At 34.8% G+C, this 23773-nt stretch overlaps 1 protein-coding gene across 25 annotated transcripts in view; it reads left to right on the top strand.

The window, feature by feature from the left end:
- NOL4 (nucleolar protein 4) overlaps positions 1 to 23773 on the top strand; it is a 438717-nt gene that overhangs the window by 309906 nt on the left and 105038 nt on the right. For all 25 annotated transcript variants that reach the window (XM_039843577.1, XM_039843555.1, XM_039843540.1 and 22 more), the window contains one exon: positions 5697 to 5980. In XM_039843577.1, the coding sequence (XP_039699511.1) occupies positions 5697 to 5980 (284 nt within the window). The remainder of the gene's footprint in view (positions 1 to 5696; positions 5981 to 23773) is intronic.

Here is a 23773-nt window from a genome sequence, read left to right on the forward strand (position 1 = left end):
AACCAGCTAGTGGGTAAGCATGAAAATAATAGTCTATAATTTATTTAGGCAGTTAAGAAACCATTGATATGTTATTGAATTAATGGCCATTTAAAAAAATGAGTCACCTTAGAATTGGGAGAAAATTTTGTAATTGGTCAGTTGACAGTGCCTTTGAGGTAGGAACAGAGATAGACTTTTCTCAGACTAGACTCACATAATCAGTGGGCTTCTCCAACTACCTGCCCTGGGAAAACAATTAGTAATTTTATAAGTGATCCAGAAAAAGGAATATACAGTAAAAAACCCACTACTCTCTAAAATATACAATTCCATGCCTTAGCATGTAGAGTATACTCAATCCCCTGTCCCCTTTCAGTTCTTTGCTGCCTTTGGTGCTTTTTCTCATTCATTCTCCTGAACAAGAATAACCTCCACCATCACCATCATGTATCTACATAATCTCACTTTCTTCAAACTGCACCTCTTATAAAAGATCTTCCCTGATATTGTCCTCATTTCCGGAGATTGTAGGTGACTATTTTTTTGTGAAGAACCTTTATTTATTCTGCCTTATATAAAACTCTCATGGGTTAGATGTTATTTTCTACCTTGCATTGTGATTATTTTGTTATAGTCTAGGTTATGAACAAATTCCGTACGGAGTCTCAATGGACTCACAGCGCCAAGAAGAGTGTCTACCACACAATAGGTGTTGGGTTAAAATATAATGAATAAAATACCTCCTCATTGATAGCTCAGAATTATTTTTATGCATTGTGCTGTACTTTAGTTATATGCTTTGAAACATCCAGCTTACCTCTGTGCCTTCTCTGTATTACTCTTTAAATTAGAACCTATTCTTTTAATGGCAAAGGCTGAATTAGGAGCTACCACAAAAGGGTAACAACCCCCGTAGAATTAATTTAGTGGAAAACCGGATGCTCTTGTTACTTTGTCCTTTACCCTTGTAGCAGAAGTCATGTATGTGTGTGTGTGTGTGTATATATATATTTATTTACACATATTTATTTACATTAGCAAACTTCTTAGTGTGGAATGTTTTGACTTCAGATGTAGCATCACTCTTTTGTACATGTTTAAGATAGTGTTACTAAATATATAATCTGGATAATATTTTGAAAATACCAACACAAATAGATAATTGCATTCTGATTATCTGTTCAAAGATTTTTGTGGTATTGAGGACTTGGAAGTACAAGACTTTCGTAGTCAACAATTGAAGTTTTTGCATATAAGAAAATCTAAAACACAGAACAGGTGTTTATCTAAGTTTTAAAAACTATATTATAGAGGATAAGTAAAATGGAAATTCAAAGAACTGGAAGGTGATCAGAAGGATTTGAAGAAGGGAAATGCAAACATGGAAGGAATTTCTAGATGGACAAAAAGGTGACAAAAGCAGGAATGAGACAGGGAGTTGGCTTGGGGCAGGAATGGAGCAGAGTGATGCAAAGGATCGGTTTAGACTAGATGCCTGCTCTGTGTTATAGAGTAAAGGGAGTTATGGTGTAAAATATAAGGTTTAATCTAATAATAGATAAACTTACATTTTTATTGGGGACCCTAGAGCTGGGAGAAGACTTGGAGCAGAGATCAGGGGTGATAAAGAGAATCGTACCTAAACTCTACATTGCAAATAGATTTTGAAGAATTAGAAATTTTTTCCACCTTTTTGGATATCAAGGTACTAATCTTCTGGAGCAAGGTTATGTATGTGTATATTTTGGGTTTAGAAGTTAGTCTTATGGTAAAATATGAAAGGAAATTTTTCTGAAGCAGTATCAAAGGATTAAAGCTGGAGGACTGTGTTGTATCTGGGGGCAAACGATAAAAAGCTTTTTGGACGCTATAAGCATCTGACCTGGATTTTAGGACTAAATTTCCAAGTACCAATCTTAAAATGAGGGTAATATATATTTTTTTCCTATTCATTTTTCCCAAGGCATTTGGCCTAAAGGCCATAATGAAGAGCTACTGAAAGTGACTAAGAAAGTAGGTCAGGTGCTTTGGGAGATTTCAAATACATTTATCACATTATTAGGTAGGTAGGTAGATAGATAGATAGATAGATAGATAGATAGATAGATAGATAGATAGATAACTTAAATACAGACACATACATGCTATAATAGGTTAATTATCTTTATATAGAAAGAGCTAACCATTGAATCTGGTACCGATGAAACTACTTCACACAAAATGTGGGAATGTTAGAAATAATCTAAACAAATAGTACATCTAGGGTCTGTACTAATTGGTGGAGGGAATGAAGATAGAGAAGGAGAAAGAAGACAATGTGTGGCTTGCCACTTATAGTTCATGTTACTACACCTTGTACTCAAGAGCTGCCGCACAGGTAACTTGGACGGCCCTCTCCACAAGTCCATCCCATCGAAACTAACCTCAGCACAAATGCAACCTAAACATCCAACAGCCCTTCTGATATCACTAGATTCTACGCTTCCCTGTCATCACATTCCACATTCTCCTCTGTTGCTACGTACTCTGGGCACTCTTAATTTCCAAAGCTCCAGGTGCTGTTTTTCCTTGGGACTCAAATACAGAATCTTTGGTTCTAAAGCTATGGTACCCAGGCTGAAACTTGAGAGAATCACCATCATCCTGGGCTTGTGAACCTAAGGCTGTATCTACAGATGTAAACACTACCCCCTCTGTGTAGCAGCCATTACGCACACAACAGCAGCCACTCAGGATGCAGCAAACTATGTTAGGTAAGGAAGCAGTTTTCCCTTTTAAAGCAATAAATTAATGTGAATTGGTTCTGATAAACAAGAGTCTGGGATTTGTGGTTTTTAATACTGAAAAAGTATCTTTAAGGAAGAAAGAATAAAAACTATTAATGTGGTTACAGGAAACTAGACAATGAAAACTGCTTAATTTATCCTGTTTAATATCTGCTCACTTCTTTATATAGAATTTTTCTAATGTAGATATCAAAAAACTTTCTTTTAAATTTTGATTTATAAAATTATGGTATGTGACCATTAATTCTTTTACTATTTACTTTATAAAATATTTGAATACATATTTGATACAAATGAGTAAATCATTCATTGTTCTTCATAAAACATATTGATTTACTCAGGAATGAAATATGTAAAGCTGTTGAATTTAGTTACCTTGGTAACATCTGGAGTAAACTACTCTGTCTAAAAATATTTTCTCCTTTATTTGTTTGTAGCAAAATTATAAATACATGATTTTTATTAAATAATCTTCTGATAAATTATGTTTATCTTATCTGAAAAATGAACAACTGGTACACTGTTTACTAAATATGTATGATGATTTCAGATTAAAGAAACAAATATAACATGTTTAAATTTTAACTAAAATAGATAATGGATTTGTTTTATGCAAATGTACATTTGATTTTAAAATGTAATATTCTTTAGGGTTATTCATTCTTTTACAGTATTGATAAAAAATTCTTGCATGAAATAGTTACCATTTTTAAAGGATTTTAGTACAAAATGTTAAATCTCATTTTTCTTCATGAACTAAAAATTTGGACATGAATATATCTATTAAATTTTCCTTTGAACTTTCTTGGAAAGAAATAACTTAAATAATCCAAAATGACCTTTCATACTTTTGCATAAGGACTTGAATTAACATAAAAGAACATGCATAATGATTTCTCAACCTAATAGTTGTGGAAAGTGCTATGTCATATTATTTATGGCCAGTTTCCTAAATTCTCTTACGTATGTTTCTCTCTACATGAAGTCTTTTCTTGAATGGGTACATAAAAAGAACAATTTAATAGTAGAATCTTTAAACACATATTAACTTTTTCTTAAAATAGTTTTAGAAAAATTATTTTAAAATATTAATTAAATGAAAATTAAACATTAATGCTCTTTGATTTTATTTTTTACTGGAGTTAGAGACCTGGCTTTATCCTTCACCCTTGTCTATCCCACTATCAGTCTTACCTACTCTATTGTTATGATTTTTGTCCCCTCTTTTTCTGCACCCCTGCTGCTATAGTTTGAGCTTTCAGCAGTGCCGGCTTAGATGACATATAAGTCGCTTAACTTGTCTCCCCAGCTTCCATTCTGTTGCCTTCATACTATTTTTCATGTCTTCATACTATTTTTCTCACCAGAGTCAGAGGAATCTCTTTAAAACATAGTGTTAACATCACTTACCACAATAAATTTAAATTGTTCCTTTTTCATTCAGTACAATCTAAGCTGATAAACAAAATGCTTCCCAACACGTGCTCTTCTTCATCCTTTCCTAGGTTTCTCTCTTTCTTACTTTCTCTTTTGTGCTCAGCTCTATATATTCTTTCCTCTGTGACTTTGCACTTGCTGATCTCTAGGTAGGAAATGCTTTCCTCCAACTTTTTCACCTGTTTAAGGCATACTCATCTTTCGAAATTCAGTCATATGCTACCGTCTTTTGGAAAACAGCAATATCTTTATTCCTTGTTTTGGATCATAGTCTTTTTTTTTTTGCTCCTCATTTTAGTTGCATGTTTATTTTTCTGTCTCTTTTAGTTACCTGTGAACTTATTGAAGGCAGAATCTCTATAGCCTAGTTATTTAACCACCTTTAGGTCCAGTGTAGGCACTCAATAAATGTTGAATAAATGAATGAACAGGTGAGTTATATTACTCTTTCAGAATTTAAATATTATTTCTATGAATTTAATTGATTAGAAGACATCGAATATTTTATCGTACCCAACAAAAATACAGCATACTTGAAAGTATTCAGAAATTAAACAAAAATCACTAATATTGACTATTATTACTCTTGCTCACTCATATTTATATGGCTTCATTAATAGCCTTTAATGAAGGGAAACAATTTAACGCCTTTATCCTTCAGAATCTTTTAAAATTAATAGCAAATTCTTATCATATATGTAAAGATGAAATTAAGAGAAACAGAATTTGATTGTTTTATGTAAACTTGTTTCTTGCTCTCAGTAAGATGTCATTAATATACTTTTTTTCTAAACAAGCTTATTTATTTTAAGGCAGAAAATTTTAATTAACTCTGCTTCTTCCACTTCTCTGTTTTGCTTTTATTCTATAGTTATTTTATTTTTGTTAATTGGAAAATTATATATGTTGTAGATAATAAAGAATATTATAAAATCCAGTGCCATACAGTTAAGAAGAAATCACTATTAACAATTTAGATGACATCTTTTCAGTCTTTTCCCTCTGTTTATATGTTTTGTTTGTTTGTCTGTTTGTTTACAAAATTGGGATCATATTGACCACATTCTTCTGTAGCTAGATTTTTTTATTTGATCTTTCATGACTCACATTTTCCCATATCTTTAAAATAGGATAAATGATATTTGATCAGAGAATTTTCACCAAATCTGGATAGTCTCACTGGAAAAACAAAAACTATTTGCAAAATAATTGACAATTGTTCTCTTCGCTTAAATTTACTTTTTGAGATTACATTTGAGAATAAACTGTTCTCTCTACTTTTTTTTTGTTACTTCTTGTGCATAAATGTGCCTACTAGATTAAAAATAACAATAGCTACTTCACAAGTTTATTGCTAAGGATAGGTTATACATTATATGTAATATTAGCACAATGCTAAGCACATAATAGGAGCTCAATGAATGCTAGTTGAAGTAGAAACTGAATAGCATATTAATTAAAACCAAAATATAAATTTTTTGTTTCCAACAGATGATTCTGCTGCAGAGAGCTTTAATGGCAATGAAACTCTGGGGCACAGTTCAATTGCTTCAGGGGGAACACACAGCAGGGAGATGGGTGACTCCAATGGTGATGGCAAAACTGGGCTGGAACAGGACGAGCAGCCACTGAACCTGAGTGATAGTCCCCTCTCAGCACAGCTGACTTCAGAATACAGAATAGATGACCACAGCAGTAATGGAAAAAACAAGTATAAGAATCTTCTAATTTCTGACCTCAAGATGGAACGAGAGGCAAGAGAAAATGGAAGCAAGGTAAGGTCACATTACAATTTTCAGAGAATTTTTAAGTTGGTCATGAAGGTCACAAAGAAATACATGTTTATATAAGAGATGGAGATTATTGTCACTAAATATATTTTAAACAAATTCCAATAATACATTATCAAGAAACATAACCATAGATTTCTTGTGGCCATATTATATAAGCAATACATTTTGGGAATAGCAATGAAGAAAATGAATCATGTCTCAAGCAAAGCTGTTGGTGTGTTTTTATACAAGGAATCACTTTTTAAAAAAATTTGTGTTTTGTATTAGTTTCAGGTATACAGTACATTGGTTAGACATTTATATAGTTAATATTAAGTGATGCCCCGATTACTCTAGCACCCATCTGGCTCTATACATAGCCATTATAATACTGTTGATTATATTCCCTATGCTGTACTCTATGTCCCCATGTCTATTTTGTAACTACTAATTTGTACTTCATCCCTTCACCTTTTTCTCTCAGCCCCCCAACCCCCCTCCCCTCTGGCAATCACCAGATTGCCCTTTGTATCTGTGAGTTTGTTTTCATTTAGTTTGCTCCTTTTGTCCTTTAGATTCCCCATATAAGTGAAATTGTATGGTGTTTACCTTTCTCTGTCTGACTTATTTCACTCAGCATAATACCCTCTAGGTCCATCCATGTCATTGCAAATGGTAGGATTTCTATACATGGAATCATTTGATTTAATAATTCTTGCTTATATAATCTTATGGATCTGTCTCTGGGAGTTTGTTGAGCTCAGATGTGAAAATTTAGCTTCCAGAACACAATTTCCAACTAAAAAAATCACTATCTAATTTCTCCTAGATTGGATAGGTGTATGTAGTAATAAAGTTTCAATTAAATTCTTGAGTTTGCTATAGATTCCTGAGGACTTTGGTCGGTAATTTATTACACATAGGAGAAATGTGTCAGTGTTCTAGATGAAACATGGGGATTAAATAACTACTTGAACAAGTAATTTATCATAAACTGTGTGATACAAGAGACAGAAACATGTTTCAGACATATCTAAATTTCTAGATTCTTTATATTTGAAAAAGTTACAATCCTCCCCATTCCTAATTGATTTTTTAAAAATTAAGCTTACATTACTACCAGTTTGAAATAATGCATGGTGATATTACTGAAAAATTTATAATTTTTGAAGGTATAGTTTTCAACACACGAAGACTTATAGAATATATATTTTGGCTCCCTCCTCCCGCCCCCTATGCCCCACTGCTAAATTAGAGTTGTAGAATTGGTCTTTTGAGATAGATCCTAAAAGCAAAATGTCTTAATCTGAATTAATTTCTGAATTTGCTGAGGCACTGTGCTTCCTAAATTGACTCTATTTAATACTTCATACTTGCCTGAGGATGTATTGTTTTATCCTCTTTTAAGCAAGTCACTAGGCATTATCAGACACTTAAGTACTTCTGCCTGTGGGAGGCTGCTATAACTTTTGCTGTGGTAAATGCTCAAATATTCTCTTCAGTGGTTTAAATCCAACTCACACAATACAAATGATTTTATATTCACTAATAGGACCTGGATCACTGTGTTACTTTTTACAGAACAAAATAACCTTTAAGTTTTTCTACCATCCACATAATTCTGTCTTTATAAAACCTAAACAATCATGAAATGTCCTTTTTATGCTCTATGTATCTGTCAAATATTTTTCTAAAATTATCCCGTGGTTTGCACTTTTATCTCCTTGTTTACTATTACTATAGGAACTATGCTCATAAAACACACTCTTGCACACATTAAACAGAACGAAGTTACATTTTTACTTCTATTGAAATGGAACGATAAAAAACACACTGTTTGGGCTGTATATGTTGAATAAGATGAGAAATAGTCCTGGGGAGAAGGAGACACCCCTAAGAAACTGAAAGTACAATGATTTGGTAAAGGAAGAACAGCTTCCACAACCAAATGAGGAATAGCCAGAGAGGCAGAAGAAAAATCAGAAGGGTACAGTGTATGGAAGCTAAGTCTAAGTCTTCTTTTTAAGAAAGAGAGAGTGGTCAGCTCTAATGGACAATGCTGAGATGTCAAATAAGATGAAGACAGAAAATAATGGAACTTATGAGAACAGTTTTGGGTAGCACATTGGGGAGGGACTCTATTCATTCCTTCAAAAAAGACATATTAGATACCTGTCACTCTTGCACCAATGGAGTAGTTAGCAGACACAACTCAAAGAGAGGAGAGTCTTTATTCATAAGGCCCTTCTTTATAAATAGTTTTGATAAAGAAAGTATGTATACATAGAGAAGTTTCTTAATTAAAGCATAGGCAAATATCTATTCCTGTGTTAAAATACTGAGTTCAAAGTAAGAAAACATTTCTATTGAAGTAATAAAGATGGTTTCCTGGAGCAAGTGAGTCTTGAACTTTGAAGGAAATGTAAGATTACCATTTTTCAGAAGGGGTCTTCTGTTAGATTAGACCTTGTGAAAGACTTGGAATGCAGACAGAGAAAATGAGTTGATCTCATAGGGTAGGGAACCATTGTCCATTCAGAGCTAGGTATGACTTCATAATATGGTGTTTGAGGAATAACCTGATATTATGTAAGATAGACTATTTGCCATCAATTAATTCACCAAATATTTACTGAGGGACCTCCTACATGCAAGGCACTGTTGTGGGAAGTAAAAATATGGAAACAAAGCTGGATCCCTGTCCTTCAAAAGCTTATAGTCTAGTAGGAAAGAGAGGCAAACTTGTGATTATAATCTGATTCCATAAGTAATATGATGGCTATATGGTGGGTGAAATGAGAGAACAGAGGTGGGCACTCATAGGACTTTATAAAGAGATTGATGCCAAGATGAATTTGAAGGGCAAGTGGAAGTTATTGGGGTGGGGAGGAATACGTATGGCAGAGCATGTTTTGAGGCATAGAGCCATAAGAGAACATAATTGGCGTGGAGATTTGTGAAGAGTTTAGCATGGCCGCAGCAGAGAATGTGTGTGTGGAAGGATAGAATATAAACAGGCTCCATTAATAAAGGGTTTGTAGGTCAGTTTAAAGATTGTATTCTATATTTAGAGTTTAGCATGATAAGGCTGTAGTCAGCTTAGAATTTTAGAAAGATTTCTGATAACATTATAGTGGATGAATAGGTTAGGGACTAGGAAAATAGGATGAAAACTAATTCAAGAGCTATTCTGGTAATCCAGAAAGAAAATAATGAACATGTCATTTTCGTTCTTTTGACATTTTATTTGGAGAAGCTATATAGAGCTATATACTGCCAGAGTCCTGGGAATGTCTTTCCCATGGGTACAATATGAATAATCTTTGTACCTCTATCCATCCTATTAGGACATAATATAAGATTGATGCGTCTACCTTGCCTACTGCAATATGTCTAGCACTTGGTTAATATCTGGTATATATCAGTCCATCAGGAACAAGTTGCATAAAAGGAGTTGTGGAAGAAAAAGAACCGAAGGGGAAAATGAAGGCAATCAGATAAGAGTAGGAGATATTTTAGAAGCCAAATTATAGGACATTTCAAATCTGATATAAGTGGTTAAATGGAGCCATTCTTAGGTGAGCCATTCTGAAGTGATCCAGGTCTAGACTTGGACAGTAGTTAGGAGAGTTAATCCTAGGAGTTGCATTCAGGACGTGGCAGAAGCAAAATTAACAGACTTTGGGAAATTGGATTGGAGACAGTTGTAGAGGCTGGGTAGGAAAGCTGAATCATTTTAATTGTGAAGGAGACACTGTTTGGACTTTTGTTTTAGGGATTCTTCTTGCAATCCGAATTCATATGCAGAGTGCTCTAGGGTTCCTGGCTTTGGATCAATACTTGTCTTACCCCACGGCTATCAGGTGAACTTCATAAAGTTCATAAAGGTTTAGCACTCATTTGTTGAGTCAATGCTACCTTTTGTAGTCCTTAGAATTGTTGCATCACCTCTGGAAAATTTGTAAAGTGAAACTACTACCAATTTCTTCCAGTATTTTTCAAGCTAGCCAGCCTATATTCTTCCTTGGAGGAATATAAAAGCTTAGTTATATAGCATCTCTGAGAAGCTTAGATTCCTGTGAGCTTGATATTGATTATGTCATGATTTTATTATCAATAATGTCAAACAAAACTGTTTATAAAGCATTTAGAAAACTAAACAGTGAACAGAAATACCGAAAAAGAATCGCTATGCTGGCTTCTGCCATTTATTGATTGCTTATTATTATGCAAATTAACTCACTAGACTAACATGGAATCAGATTAGCCAGTCTAAAGAATAAATATATATTGCATTGAAAGAGTTTAGGTGATATTTATTTTCTACTTGCAGATAGCCAGATTTTTAGAGGACAACTAGTAACATTAGAGCTCAGAAAAAAGAAATGTTGCTTAGAACTTGGAAAATAAGACGTATGAGGAAGTGTTAAGGGACTAATTATATAGAAAAAGAAAGGCTAAGAATACACAAATGTGGGTATAATTTTGTTTAAAAATATTAAGAGAATAAAAACTGAATGAGAACTCTAATACAGAGAAATACATAACTTTAAAAAACTGTATTGTTTTTCTCTTCTTAGTTTTCTCTTTTTCTTTTAGTATTTGTGATTCAGCTGCATTTTACTTAATATGGTAAAATATTCTAAATAAATCTCCCAAAAGAACAATGTTTCAAGAAATAACTATGGCAGGAGAGTCATTATTGTTTGAGGGTTAATGTGTCACAGTGATTACTGCATATTTGGTTTTTGGCTCACTTCCCAAGGCTCTTCAATTTTCACTTTATTTAAGTAATAATTTTTCCTCAATGTGGTCCAAGTGACATTTATTCAATTAATCTTTCCTTTAAATTTTTACCAAAATGGATATTACCATTCAAATTAAAGTACGTAAAATATTTATCATAATTACCATTAATAATTGCTATGCAATTTTATTTAGATGTGATGAATGGTAGCTCATTTTTCAAAATATCTCTTTGAAATACTTAGGAATAATGAGATTGCCTTTTAAAACACAAGAGAAATGGATTAACTTTTGGAATATTATATGTTGGTCTTTGTTATGTGAATATTCCAGCTCATTATTGTTTTAATTTGATGATTTTCAATATCTAGCTTCTTGGTGTTATATAGAAATTTTGGCCCAGATCTTTTTCAGAGAAGAAACAACAATAAATATTTAGCAAATGTGCCTAATATGTGCTAAGCACTGTCCTGGGTGATAGAGCAAAGGGTAAAAAAAAGAAAAAGGTCTCTGTCATTAAGAACTCACATTTTGGTCAGAAAGACAGACACATAAGTAAGACAAATAAGTGTATTATAGTATGGAAATTAATTTATATGTTGAAGTGCCTTCTAGGCCTACTAACCGTGCCTTGGAAAGTTCTCAAGTTAATTTTTAATGGTTAAGTAAGAGATAGCCACTTGGCAAAAGGGAGAAGGGAATTCTTAATAAACAGAGTCCTGTTTATTAAGGTAAACCCTATAAATGTCAAAGATGGAAATGGTGAGAGATAAGTTTGAAGAGGTAGTTCAGGTTGTCAGACTAGGGTAGGCTATGAATGCCCTTTTAAAACTTGAACTTCATTCTGTAGTTGACACAGCTACACTTTAGGATGTAAGAGAGGAAAACAGCATGGCCAGATTGTGTTTTGGGGTACATCATTGTATTTTTGTTACCAGATGGCTTTAAGTGGCATAAAAAGGAGGAAGCTGCTGACAAAAGATGAGGTCCTACCTTAGTGAGGTGGTAGTAGGGATGGAAAGGAGAGCATAGGTTTAAGAAATTTTAGAATGTTAAATATACAGAATTGGGAGTTGGTAAATGATGGAGGGTGTGAAGGAAACTTAACAGCTATAGGATACAGGATATATCAGTTCTGATATTGAGATGTCAATGATGAACACTTGTGTAATACTTTTATATTCATTACTCAAACCAACTCAGTGTAGTAAGAACAAGTATAATTACCAGCCTCATTTAAACATAAGGACATAAAATCTTGTGGATTATAAGTTATTTAACTGACATTAATTACACGATTTGTTAAGAGATAGAGCCTGGTATGGAACCCAGGTTTCCTCACTATAGTCCATGTGTTTTTCACTATACCCACACTGGCTGATGCTGTGTAAGACTAGTCATCTCTATGGGCCATATGGTGACTATGATGGGCATGCTATCCAGAGAGGCAGAGATCTAGCACAGTTAGTGCATAGTTCCTTGATAAATAGCAAATACTTGCAGTGACATTTTTTATACAAATATTTGTTTTGCTCAAATAATTGGTATTACCAGGACTCATTGAAACACACCAATATTGACTCAAATATAGGGAAAGAATAAAAGAGGAAAAATTAATTCCAGGGACAGAGCTATATATGCAAGTGTGTCTTAATATAATAGTTTATATTATTTTCATCAATATTAAATATTTGATGAGTCTTAAAGTATTTCCCTAAAAGCAATTATCCATAGCCTCACTATTAGCATTTATAAAGTATATTTTTGAAATAGAGATCTTAGATTTAGTTGGGGTCAAGAAGATAACTTGGGTGACAGAATTTTTAAAAATTAGGTCTAAACTTGGTCCCAGGAAATAACAGTGAAAGGTAATGAAAGGTAAGATTTGTTGCCAGGCACTAATCTAAGAACTGTCTCATGTAATTGTCATAATAACTCAGTGGAATTAAGCTCTGTCATTATTTCCTTTGTACAGATGGAAAAACTAAGACCCAAAGACATTACAAATATGGCTACACTAAGAATTTCTAGAATTTGGATTTAAATTCCAAATCATTTAGCCCTCATTTCAGCCACTACAGTATAAGTTGAAATCATGGGATAGGGCCTGAAAATGAGAAGTAGCAAATTTGACTTGATGCTGAGACCCCCAGCTGCTATTTTATGGCTCACAGTTATTCCCTGATCAGGAAGCTGCACTTCTCAGCTCTGTGACTTTGAGAAAGTCTTTACCTTTCAAGCCTGGATACTTTATAAGTAAAATAGGAATAATAATATAGGCAATTGCGAAGATTAAATAAGACTGTGCATATTATGTAAGTGCATAATAAATGGAATTGCTGCAGTGTTTGTTATTGACTCCAAAATTTGGGGCTTAGCTGAATATTGCAAAGTTGTGCTCAATTCATAAATATTTATTTGTGAATTCGAATATTCATTTTTAATAGCCTACAAGTTACTTACTGAGATTGGCAATTTGGAGATGCATATTAATTTATTTCAGCCAGTAAATACTACTTTCCTTTTCTTCCTCCTTTTGTCTCTTCTTCCTTTCTTATTTCCTTTTAGTTATACCTATTTTCCATGAATCTGGAATATATAATACATTCCCAGAGGCATGTTATAGGCATTTATTCTAGGACCTATTTCTCTGAATGTATAACATGTACTCATAGAAATAAACCCTAGGATACCTTGCAATTTCTGCTTGTTAAAATCTTTCCTGATCCAGTTGAAATCTGTCCAATTCAAATGTCACTTCCTTTATAACACCTATCTTGATCACCTCAGCCAAAAAAATAAAACCTTTTCTTTTCTAAACTTCTGGAGAAAAAGATCCATGAGGAATGAGGACAAGGTGGCGAGTGGTGGATTGTACAGTGGTGGATTGCATGGTCACACACTAAAGTGACTTACATGCTTAAGGTTTGCTCCCTACAAAATGCTCAACCAGAAAGACGCAGAGTGGAGCTATGTGGTATTGCTCTTGTCCCACTTGCTTTTTTATACCAGCAGTTTGCTCACACTGCCACCTGCCTTCCCCAAACTCCCCACTATGCACTTGACTCTTATTTTAATCTGGGATATGAGTATGTCCTATTCCAGGTAATATGTATACAGTCTTATCTCTCTGGACCAGAGATTCTCCTTTGAAACTTTCACCGTAAATAGTGATCCAACTGAATAGGACACTAAAAGCACAAAAAAAAAAAAAAAAAAGCAGATTTTTTTTTATTGGTTTCACTTTGGTATTTAAGACCAGTTTTTTTTTTAAGATTTGACTTTTTTAGAGCAGTTTTAACTTCTCAGCAAAATTGAAAGGAAGGTATAAGATTTCCCATATAACCCCTGCCCCTACACATGCATAGTGTCCCCAATTATTAACATCCCCCACCAGAGTAGTGCATTTGTTACAGTTGATGAGCCTATATTGATACATCCTAATTACCCAAAGCTCATAGTTTACCTTAGGTTCACACTTGGTGTTGTATATTCTATGGATTTGGACAAATGTGTAATGACATGTATCTGTCATTAATGTATTATATGGAGTGTTTTCATTGCCCTTAAAAATCCTCCATGGTCCCCCTATTCATCCTTCCACTGCTTAAAGCAAATTTTTAAAAACTGAAATGAACCCATGATGTTTATTTCTACATTTTATTAGCTAAGATATTATTCCTGGCATTAACCTTCTCATCTCTGGAGCCTCTATAATACTGAAATAAGTAGACAAAACTAGTATTTGGAGAAATTATGTTTGGGTCACAATTGTCCAAGTCATCAAATTTTCCTCAGTTTTTGTATAAGCAGGGTGCCTTACCAGGGACTTTGGGGGCTATAGAATTGCTTCTGAAGGAGCTACCACATAAACAAAAAAAGTTAAAAATATATGAATTTCAATCTTTACGTTCAAAAATGTTCTGTGAAAACATAGAGTGGAGAATTGAAAAAGGTTTCATGGCGGAAAGAACATTTGTATGAACTCAAAGAATTTAGTTATAATGAGAGAAGTTTGAGGAGGTGAAAAGAAAGAGGAGAATAAAGTCACAAAAGTAAGAAGGCACCAAAGTCATCTGGGAGTCCATGACCATAAGTTTGAATGGACTACATAAAAGTGAGTCAGGGGGATATTTTCCAGGTCCAGTCCTGATGTGCTACTTGGTTTGTGTCCTTAAGCATGGGAACCATGGAAATATGTGAGCAGGAAAGCAATGCAGTGGGCATGAGCCTTGGGCAGGAAGATGGATGTTGCAGCACTACATGGAGTGGTTTGAGGATACAGGAGACGGGAGGTAGAGAGAACCTTTGCCGGGGCAGGAATAATGCCAACCTGTTTTAAGATTATGGAGTTTCAGATGCTAGAGGGTCAGCTAGGTATGCCTGGTTCACAGGGGGGAATGTGAGGCCAGCAGTGAGGAGAAAGACTGGGAAGGAAAGAAGAAGGAGTCATGGGTAGAGTGTCAACAGAAGAAAGCTACCAGCCAGCAGACCCAAGCCAGAAAACACAGAGTGCAAGAAAGGTGATGGATCATTTTGAAGGATGGATCATTTTAAGAGGTAGGGGAGGAGGAAAAGTGAAAGGATCCATTGACCCGGATGTCCCCGGAGGCTTTCGAGAGGGCAGTGTGGTTAGTGGTCAGAACAAAGTCAGAGCTCAAAGAACTGAGGTGTGAGCTAATTTCAGTTTCCTCAGAAAAAAGGCATGTATAGTAAAAGAGTTCATCAGATTTGTATGATTTTAAAAATTACATTTGATTAGAGTAATAGCATGATTATGAAAATGAAGTATAAATTTGTTACTATTTTAATACAGTCTTAATATTGACTTTCAAACTGAATTTGGTAGATAGTTTGAGCACCAGTTATGTACTAAGCACTGAGAATGAAGAAATGAAAAAGACAAAGGCTTGTGTTCCAGAGACATCAGGAAAAGAAGGGAGACATAAACACATTACAATCTGACCGTCTGCTAAGTGTGATCTATTAAGGTTGAAAATAAGCCTCATGTATAAGAAAATGGTTCTTTTCATGAGAGGAATGGTGGGAGTGGGAGTTTGGGGTGGTCAGAAAAGATTTTTCTGAAAATCTCACCTGAGTTTTAAAAGAAAAATAGCTTCCATTCAGAAAAACGAAGAATGATGACCTTGATTTCTGCAATTGTGTGGGCTTGGATACATTATTTAATCTCTCTTTAATGCAATTTACTTACCCATAAAATGAAGGAATAATTCTTTTTGTTAATGATTCTTCATTTAGTCATCAATATACATTTACAATTTACTATGCACTAAGCCCTGAGTTAAATGCTAAAAGTGGTAAATGTGATGAGAATCAAATGAAAAAAAATGTAAAATGTTTAGTATAGACTTAGGATAAAATAAAAAAGAACTGTTATTATTTGTGTTATTACTGTAAATGAATGAAACAGTTCAGTAGGTTAAGCAAGTGATAATCAGCCAGTCCTGCTAAAGAACAGGATGAGTGTGAAGTGGGTATGAGTGACAGTTGGTAGGGACCAAAGGAGAGGCAGGGGTAAGAGGAAATAAAGCAGGAGCTGGATCAACAAGGATCTCCTGCATGCTGAAGGATTCGGACTTCATTTTCTAGGGAAAAGGGAACCAGAAAAAGATTTTTCAGCAAGGAGAAAGATGTGATTTCATTTGCATTTTAGAAAGCCAAATAGTATGCTCCTCTAAATCACTATGGTTTTATATGATCAAAATACTAGATTTGCAAAAGCGATAAGGTAAACTTTATTTCATTCATCAAACAAGCATGTATTGAAGATCTAATATGTGCCAGGTATCATACTGGGCTCTAAGGATGCAGGGATGAATAAAATGCTGTCTTGGTTCCAAAAAACCCGATCCATTGAGTGAGGCGGTTACATAAATAGATAATTGCCTAAAATAAAACATGTGCAATAATAGTAATATGCACTAGGCAGCATACTTGCATGAAAGTTTCAGAACACTAGAAAGCATCAGTAAAAGTCAAAAGATAATTGTATGCTTTAACACTTGTCCTTAAGAAGTTCACTGAAAGGGTAGATTTCAGAACTAAATGCCAAAAGCAAAATGTAAAATAAAATTATATCTGCACCTCCTGCAAAAATATTGTTAAGCAAGGACACAGATTGAGCATGACTGAGTTTTTCTGGCACACCTGTTTTTGAGAAACTTGGGGATAATGTTTATGCCTATAATTAAAGGATGTCTACATTTCCTTTTTTAAAATATAATTTCTGTCTTCACAGCTTTATTCTTTATTTGATGTGGCAGTGTGATCATACCTTCCTTTACTTCTTCAAGTATGATTTCCTTTAGTTCTTTGAACATACTTATAATGACCACTTTGAACTCTTGTTCTACTAAACCCAACATCTGATCACTCTCACAGTTTCTGTTGTCTCTTTATTTCCGGCATATAGGTCATACTTTCCTGGTTTTCGTATATATCATATATATATTTTTTTGAAACTTGCTATTTCAAATGTATATATTATAGAAACTCGATGTGCTACCAATTTGCCGAACTCCTTCCCATCACCCTGGGTTTATTGTTGGTATTTGCTTGTTTATTTGGTTAGTGAATGGCTGGATTATTTGAGTGAAGCCAGTTCCCCCTTCTCCACTACAAACATTAAGCCTCTGATGTTGCTCTTCAGGGGAGTGAAGCCCTGGGTATGCCTGCAGTTATCCTGGGTGGTTTTGTCAGGCCTCTCCTTGACCATCTCTCTGATCACACCCAACTGTTATTTGCCACTAATTGTTGGCTAATAGTTATATTGTTTTCAACAATACACTGGGACATAATTGCTCTACAGACTAATGCTATCAAGTTCAGGCTCCTTCTAAGGAATAGTTCCCAGTATCAGTATTTGAGATTTGTTCTGACCCCAGGAGGGCTCCTCCCAGCTGTCTCTTTTCTGGGTTCTGTGCAGTAAGCTAGCCAGCCTACAGTTTAGTCTACATCTTTAATGTACCAATCTTCTTCCAGTTGCCTTTTACCAGAACCTTTACTGTTTTTTAGAGTTTTCTTGGGCTTGCACTTCTCTCTGTTCTGTTGCAAATGAAGTTTGTTCTTTTAGAAAGAGATTAGGAGCTACTTATTTTGCCATCTGCTTCTTCCCCCAGGCAAAAATCTATGGAGATGGGGGTAAAGACAATGAATGGTGCACTTCTTTTGGAGAGGCATTTTGCCTTAGATGCAGAGATCTTGTTGTGGGCCAGCAGCTTCAGGTTTCTCTGACTTTCCCCAAACCCTCTATGCTGCCATGCCGAAGATAGAGCCTTTGATACCGCTGGGGGTGATCTAAATCCATAGCTGCCCCAGTGGTACTGAGGGGGCCATATGTTCTTTCTGCTGATTTACTAATTACAGATCAGTGAAGTTTAGGAAAAGTAGGATTTATTAAAGTACGTTTCAGGAGAGAAATGGGCTATGCCAGAGATGGCTGCAGCCCTGTAGAAGCGGGGAAGTCTGCATTATTATATTTGGGCCGTGATTGGAGATTACAAGGGTGGTGCTAACTGATTGGCATGTGAGATCATTTTGATTGATAGTTGGCTGTTATATAACCTTTTGTCTATTGTACATGTACTTACCCAGAATTCAGTCTGTGATAATTAGATTCATGAACTTCCAGGCACGTGTATGATATTAGAATGATTGTATGATGAGGCCGAGGTGAAAAGAAGGTCAGAGTAGTCCTTACTGCACAAGTGTCTGTGGCTGGCCTAAACTAGTTGCTATGTTGCGGCTTTTTATTTTCTTGTACTTCAGGATGTAGAAGTGTTGTTAATTGAAAAATGAGTGTTCCTGGGAAGCCCTAAGGTAGCCTTTGGGTTGGGCTGCCATTCTTCTAATTCCTGTGGTTTCAGAGCTGAGCCTTCGCTTCAGTCACTCATGGCTACTGAACTGCCTAACACCTCCATTTCGTGAGTGGGGACTGCTTAGAACAAGGGAGCTCCCATCTTAACCAAATTTACCAAGAGCTTAGCATCGGCAACAGGGAGCTGAGGGCAGGATGAGAAATGATGACATCCCGCCTCTCCCAGGAAGATAACCCTCTTACTAGGAGCTGGAAAGAGAGGAGCCCTGTGTTTTTGGCTGCCTTAGTCTGGATTAGAATTTCTGTCTCACTGAGCTGGAAAAGGGCAGTATGGGAGTAGTCTTGGTTAAACTATTATAGACTCTCATTGTTTTTACCAAATTTCAGTAGATTTTTAAAAATATGTTTCTTCATTTGCTGTATGCCCTTAAAACATTTCCAGAGTTATTAAATGTTTTCGTTTATAATTTTCACCAGTTTTGCTCCTCTGTCATGACAGCATGACAGCTCCTCATGCTGTCATGACAGAATTTTATATGGCCTGTCAACTCTTGGGAAGTGAAACCAAGTAATTTTGAAAGATTTCCAGGATCTTTTAGAATCTGATGTTATAAAAGGAAGCCTAGAATGAGAAATAGAAACTATCCCTCTTCCACATGCATATGCCATTGAGAAGTCAACCCAGATTTGATCACAGGAATGATAAAAAAAAAAAAAAGTTTGAAAGGAATAAAAATAATAGGAGACCGAAATGGAAAAACAAAAGGAACATGAGTTTCCTCGTTACTATTTTGTTAACAAAATTTTTCAGAGCTAAATTTCTGTTCAGTGCTCAGAGGCTTAGAAGTTGCTTTTTTTCTTCAATGATACTTATTTTCCTTTAAAAATAAATGCACATGACTATTGAGCTTATATTTCTCTTCTCCTAAATTTTTGGTTATAATTTTTAAAATTCATTTTAAAATAAATTACTTTTTTATGAGCTCTCATCATTTCTCTTAGGTTAAGTTTGTGTATGACCAAAACGTGGTACAGATGGGATGGGAGAGCCAGGTCCAAACTGAACTTCAGAGAAAAGCAACATTTCTTCTCATCACCTTATGTGGTTCCCATTTTGTAGAGAAAGAGCATTACTTTCTATCATGAATGTTTTGTGTGGCTAATCATATTGATCATAAGGAATGAAAACCAGAAAGCTAATGAAACAAATAAAATTTAAGTGGGATTATTAGATGGTTAAATGCATTTTTAGAAGAATATCTCAATTTATTCTACACCACTGTAAATTTTGGACTACAAAAAAAAAGTAGATTTAGAGTTGAGCTATTAAAAAGGGATTTTTATCTAATTATAAATCATAACTTAAAGTTATGCCAGTGCTAAGCACAATTTCAGGTTAAGTAGATCAAAATGGAGAGAAAATAGCTTTTCATAGTACAGAAACTATTCTCATGTTGATCTTAGAACATCTGTCATTAACATTCTCCTGTTAACATTTATAGAAGATTTGTGCATGCACTGATAGGAAAATTAACCTCTGAATCTGTAATGTCAAGTGCTTTCTGTAAAAAGCTTACAGATATGTGCTTGAAGAATTTGGCTGTTTATAATTAGAGGTAACACTACTAATTTACAAAAATAATTTCATTTATTTTACTTACAGATGTATCAAAATATGCAAAAATTAGGACTTAATTTTTGCCTCATTTTATGTCTCCATAGATACCTATTTACTTATGGTACAGAATTTTGTCTAGCTAGAGGAGCACTATCTAATAGAAATTTTTGCAAATGACAGAAATGTGCCACCCTGTCCAATATGATAACCACTGGCCACGTGTGGCTATTGAACATGGGAAATATGGCTAGTAAAACTCAACTAAACTTTTAATTTTACTTAATTTAAATTTAAATAGACACATCTAGCTAGAAGATATTATATTGAACATCACAGAGCTAAAGCAATTAATGGTAATTCTGCTCTATTAGTTTATTTATTCTTTCCCTACTTACCTTCCCCATTCCCAAACACATGCAAACTAATACTAACCGCCATCCATAATTGTAAAAAAAAAAAAAAAAGCCATATTATTATTTCAATTTAAAAATAATAATTGTATTCCAGAAAAACCACGTATACAAGATAATTTAATGACTGGCAAAAGAGTGGTTGTTAAAGAGTACAGATAAAACCACTAGTTTAATATTTGTTATTTTCACTGTTGCCTTTTGAAGCAAACTAAATTTGAAATGGAGATATACATTAATTTATAAGTAAAATTTCACTCAGCTGGATTTTTACGTGAAAGGTCCACAAAATATGAAGCTATGTGAGTGATAGGTTATCACACAGTGTATATAAAGAAACAGGTGAAAGTTTTTTTCATATAAAAATCATCCTCATTAGTTTTTAATAATCATTCTGTTTCACGCCGCAGTAGGTTCTGGAGACCAAAGATGAAACTGGTTTTGCTCAGAAGGCATTCCTGTGTAGAGAGGAAGCAGACAAGTAGAGATCATTGACAGGAAATGTGTTAATGTTTGTGATATGGAATGCACAGGACAGATGCCTCAGTCATTTGAAAAGGGCAGAAGGGGATCAGTGAAGACTTCTTTCTGGACAATTTTGAAAGATGAGTATGAGTTCACTTGTTGACAAAGCTCAAGGAGTGGTGTGTATAGAAAAGAGAAAAGCAAAAGAACATGGTAAGAACAGGATAATGCAGCCATGTCAGTTCAGCTGGACCATAGCCTTCTCAGATTGAGGCAGAGGGAGGTGAGCAAATAGGCAAAATGAGTCTTGACAGGAAGACAGTTTTATTATTGTAGGAATATTGGATTTATCTTGAAGGTAGTAACTGAATGATTTAAAACTGGAATATCAGTTATCTTTTTTGAAATGTAGTCATAGTAATGTGGTAGTGTGGAAATTGTATTGAAATTGGGCAAAACTAGAGCAGTGAGATCAGTGAAAATATTTAGAGGTCAATAAGAAATCCTAAAGTAGGCTAAGAGGAGGATGGATGCAGGGGAAAAAAGTTCGGTATGTAGATAAGAAGGCAGGAATTTCAGGGATTTTAACTGGGAAAGATGGGGGGAAATAAAAACAGGTAATAGGACTGGGGACTTGAATAAATGGGAAATATTGACTCTGATGATATAGAAATTGGAACAGATAGATGAGTAGGAATATATACAAACATGGTTGGGCAACATGAGACCTAGCTGAGGTTGGCAATCACAATTTTGAGGGAACACCTTATTTCACAATTGTGTAACTTTCTCAGATTGTGTGGCAGTTTCAATGAAGGATGTAAGGTAGGTGTTTTCTATATTGCATTCAGCTAAAGATCAATGGATAAGTTAGTTGTGGATATTGCTAAGAGAATGCTTAAAGTTATACTTTACTTTTTAGGTTGAATGAGAAGATAGTAAAAATGGGCAGGGACTGTTAAATTGGGAGAAATTTTGATCAAAGGATTGGAAAACTTCATGAGATTGGGTAACAGTGGATGTAATACAGTGAAAAAGATGTAAAGATAATAAGTTGTAAACAGAGAATTGAAAATTGAGGTTTTATATTTCAAAAGAAGACTACTTTCTTTTAATAACAAGATCTAAGATATGATCTTATGTATATGTGGCTAAAATGTCATGAAAATGAATTTAAATTGAGAGGTACATAGTATTATGAGGCTGAATGATGAATACATCATCTTTAAAGAAATTGAAATCATTCAGGAAAATAGTGCTATTTGGGATGGACAGGAAGACTGTGGGCCAGGTGATAAATACACATTTAAATACAGGGAAGTGAACAACAGGTAAAAGATGACCAATAAGGAGGGATAAGGAGCTCTATAATTGGACAAGAGAGACTTGAAATTAAGAGTTGTTTTCACAAAACAGTGGAAAATGAATGTTTGGAAAGGACAGCGTGAATCTTAAGAGTATAGCAGTCTATTCTGTATTTTCTTAGTTGATAGTCAGTCATATGCAGCCCCCAGAGGAGACATAGAAGAGACAGAAAAACAAAATTTTATTATACTCATAGGTCCTAGAAACTGGAGGCAGGGCATGTCAGGTGGGTCTCCATGAGGAAGCACCAGTATCAGAAGGAAGAAGGGGCATGAGCTAGGGGAGAGCCTAGGCCATGGCCTTTATTGGATTTTCTGTAGGAAAGGCATGGCAGAATAAACAATTTAGAATTGGCTGACTTTAATAATTCCAGGGGACTCTAAACTATAGTAGTATGTCTTAGTGGCCAGGTACCTGTCTCTGGGATGATTAAGGCAGAGGAATGTTGCCTCCTGGAGTGCCTGAGCTAGATGGAGGAGATGTGACTCTGGGTTGATTAGTTTGCTTATCAAAGTCATGATCCAGGCTGAACTCTTTGCTATTTGTGGCTAGCTTTGAGAGAAGCAGTCTCTCTTCATTAAGGAAAGTTTTTAAGATATCAAAATATTACAGTATGTGGAAAATAAAATACATGAACAATACAAAGCCCATTTATAGCTCTTGGTGATGTGTAGGAATTGGACAAAGTGCAGTATATCTGGGCAAATTACAGAGATAAGACAGTGGTCTTGAGGAGGACAATCTTTAACATACGGTGAGGGGAGGGAGGAGGCATGTTCTTTTCTGCAAAGTGACAGAAGGGTATTCTTACCATGGGATGGGGGATTTCAGAGATGGGGACACAAACTTTGAGAAAGATGCATAGCATAGTAAGATGCTTGAGAGAATGGATGGCTCCTATTTTCCAAAGTCATTTTATAAAGTTATTTTAATTTACTAAACTGATAACTTCAACCTCCCATCACTAATACAATATCTTATTAGATCTTTTTCATGATACATATCAATGTCTGAAATTATCATGGTTAGTTGTCACCATATTCTACTCCTTCCCTGTTGATGGTGGTTTCCCAAGAGAATAGGATCTGTGTTTTACTTGGTTACTACATTTCCAGTCTTCAGAACAGTGCCTGGTACATAATAAGCATTTAATAAATATTTGGTAAACAAAATAATTAACTCATTTACATTTTGCTATGTTTTCATGAGTAGGAGTAAAAAAGAAGAAGCTAAAAGCGTTATACTTAACTTATTGGACATTGTACATGACATATCGATATCATGCCACAGCTATAGTGAGGTATCGATAAAGAAGTACACTTAACATAGCTATGGTACTTACTTCTATTTTATCA

Source organism: Pteropus medius, unplaced genomic scaffold (assembly GCF_902729225.1).
Source record: "Pteropus medius unplaced genomic scaffold, Ma_sr-lr_union100, whole genome shotgun sequence".
Classification (NCBI taxonomy): domain Eukaryota; kingdom Metazoa; phylum Chordata; class Mammalia; order Chiroptera; family Pteropodidae; genus Pteropus; species Pteropus medius.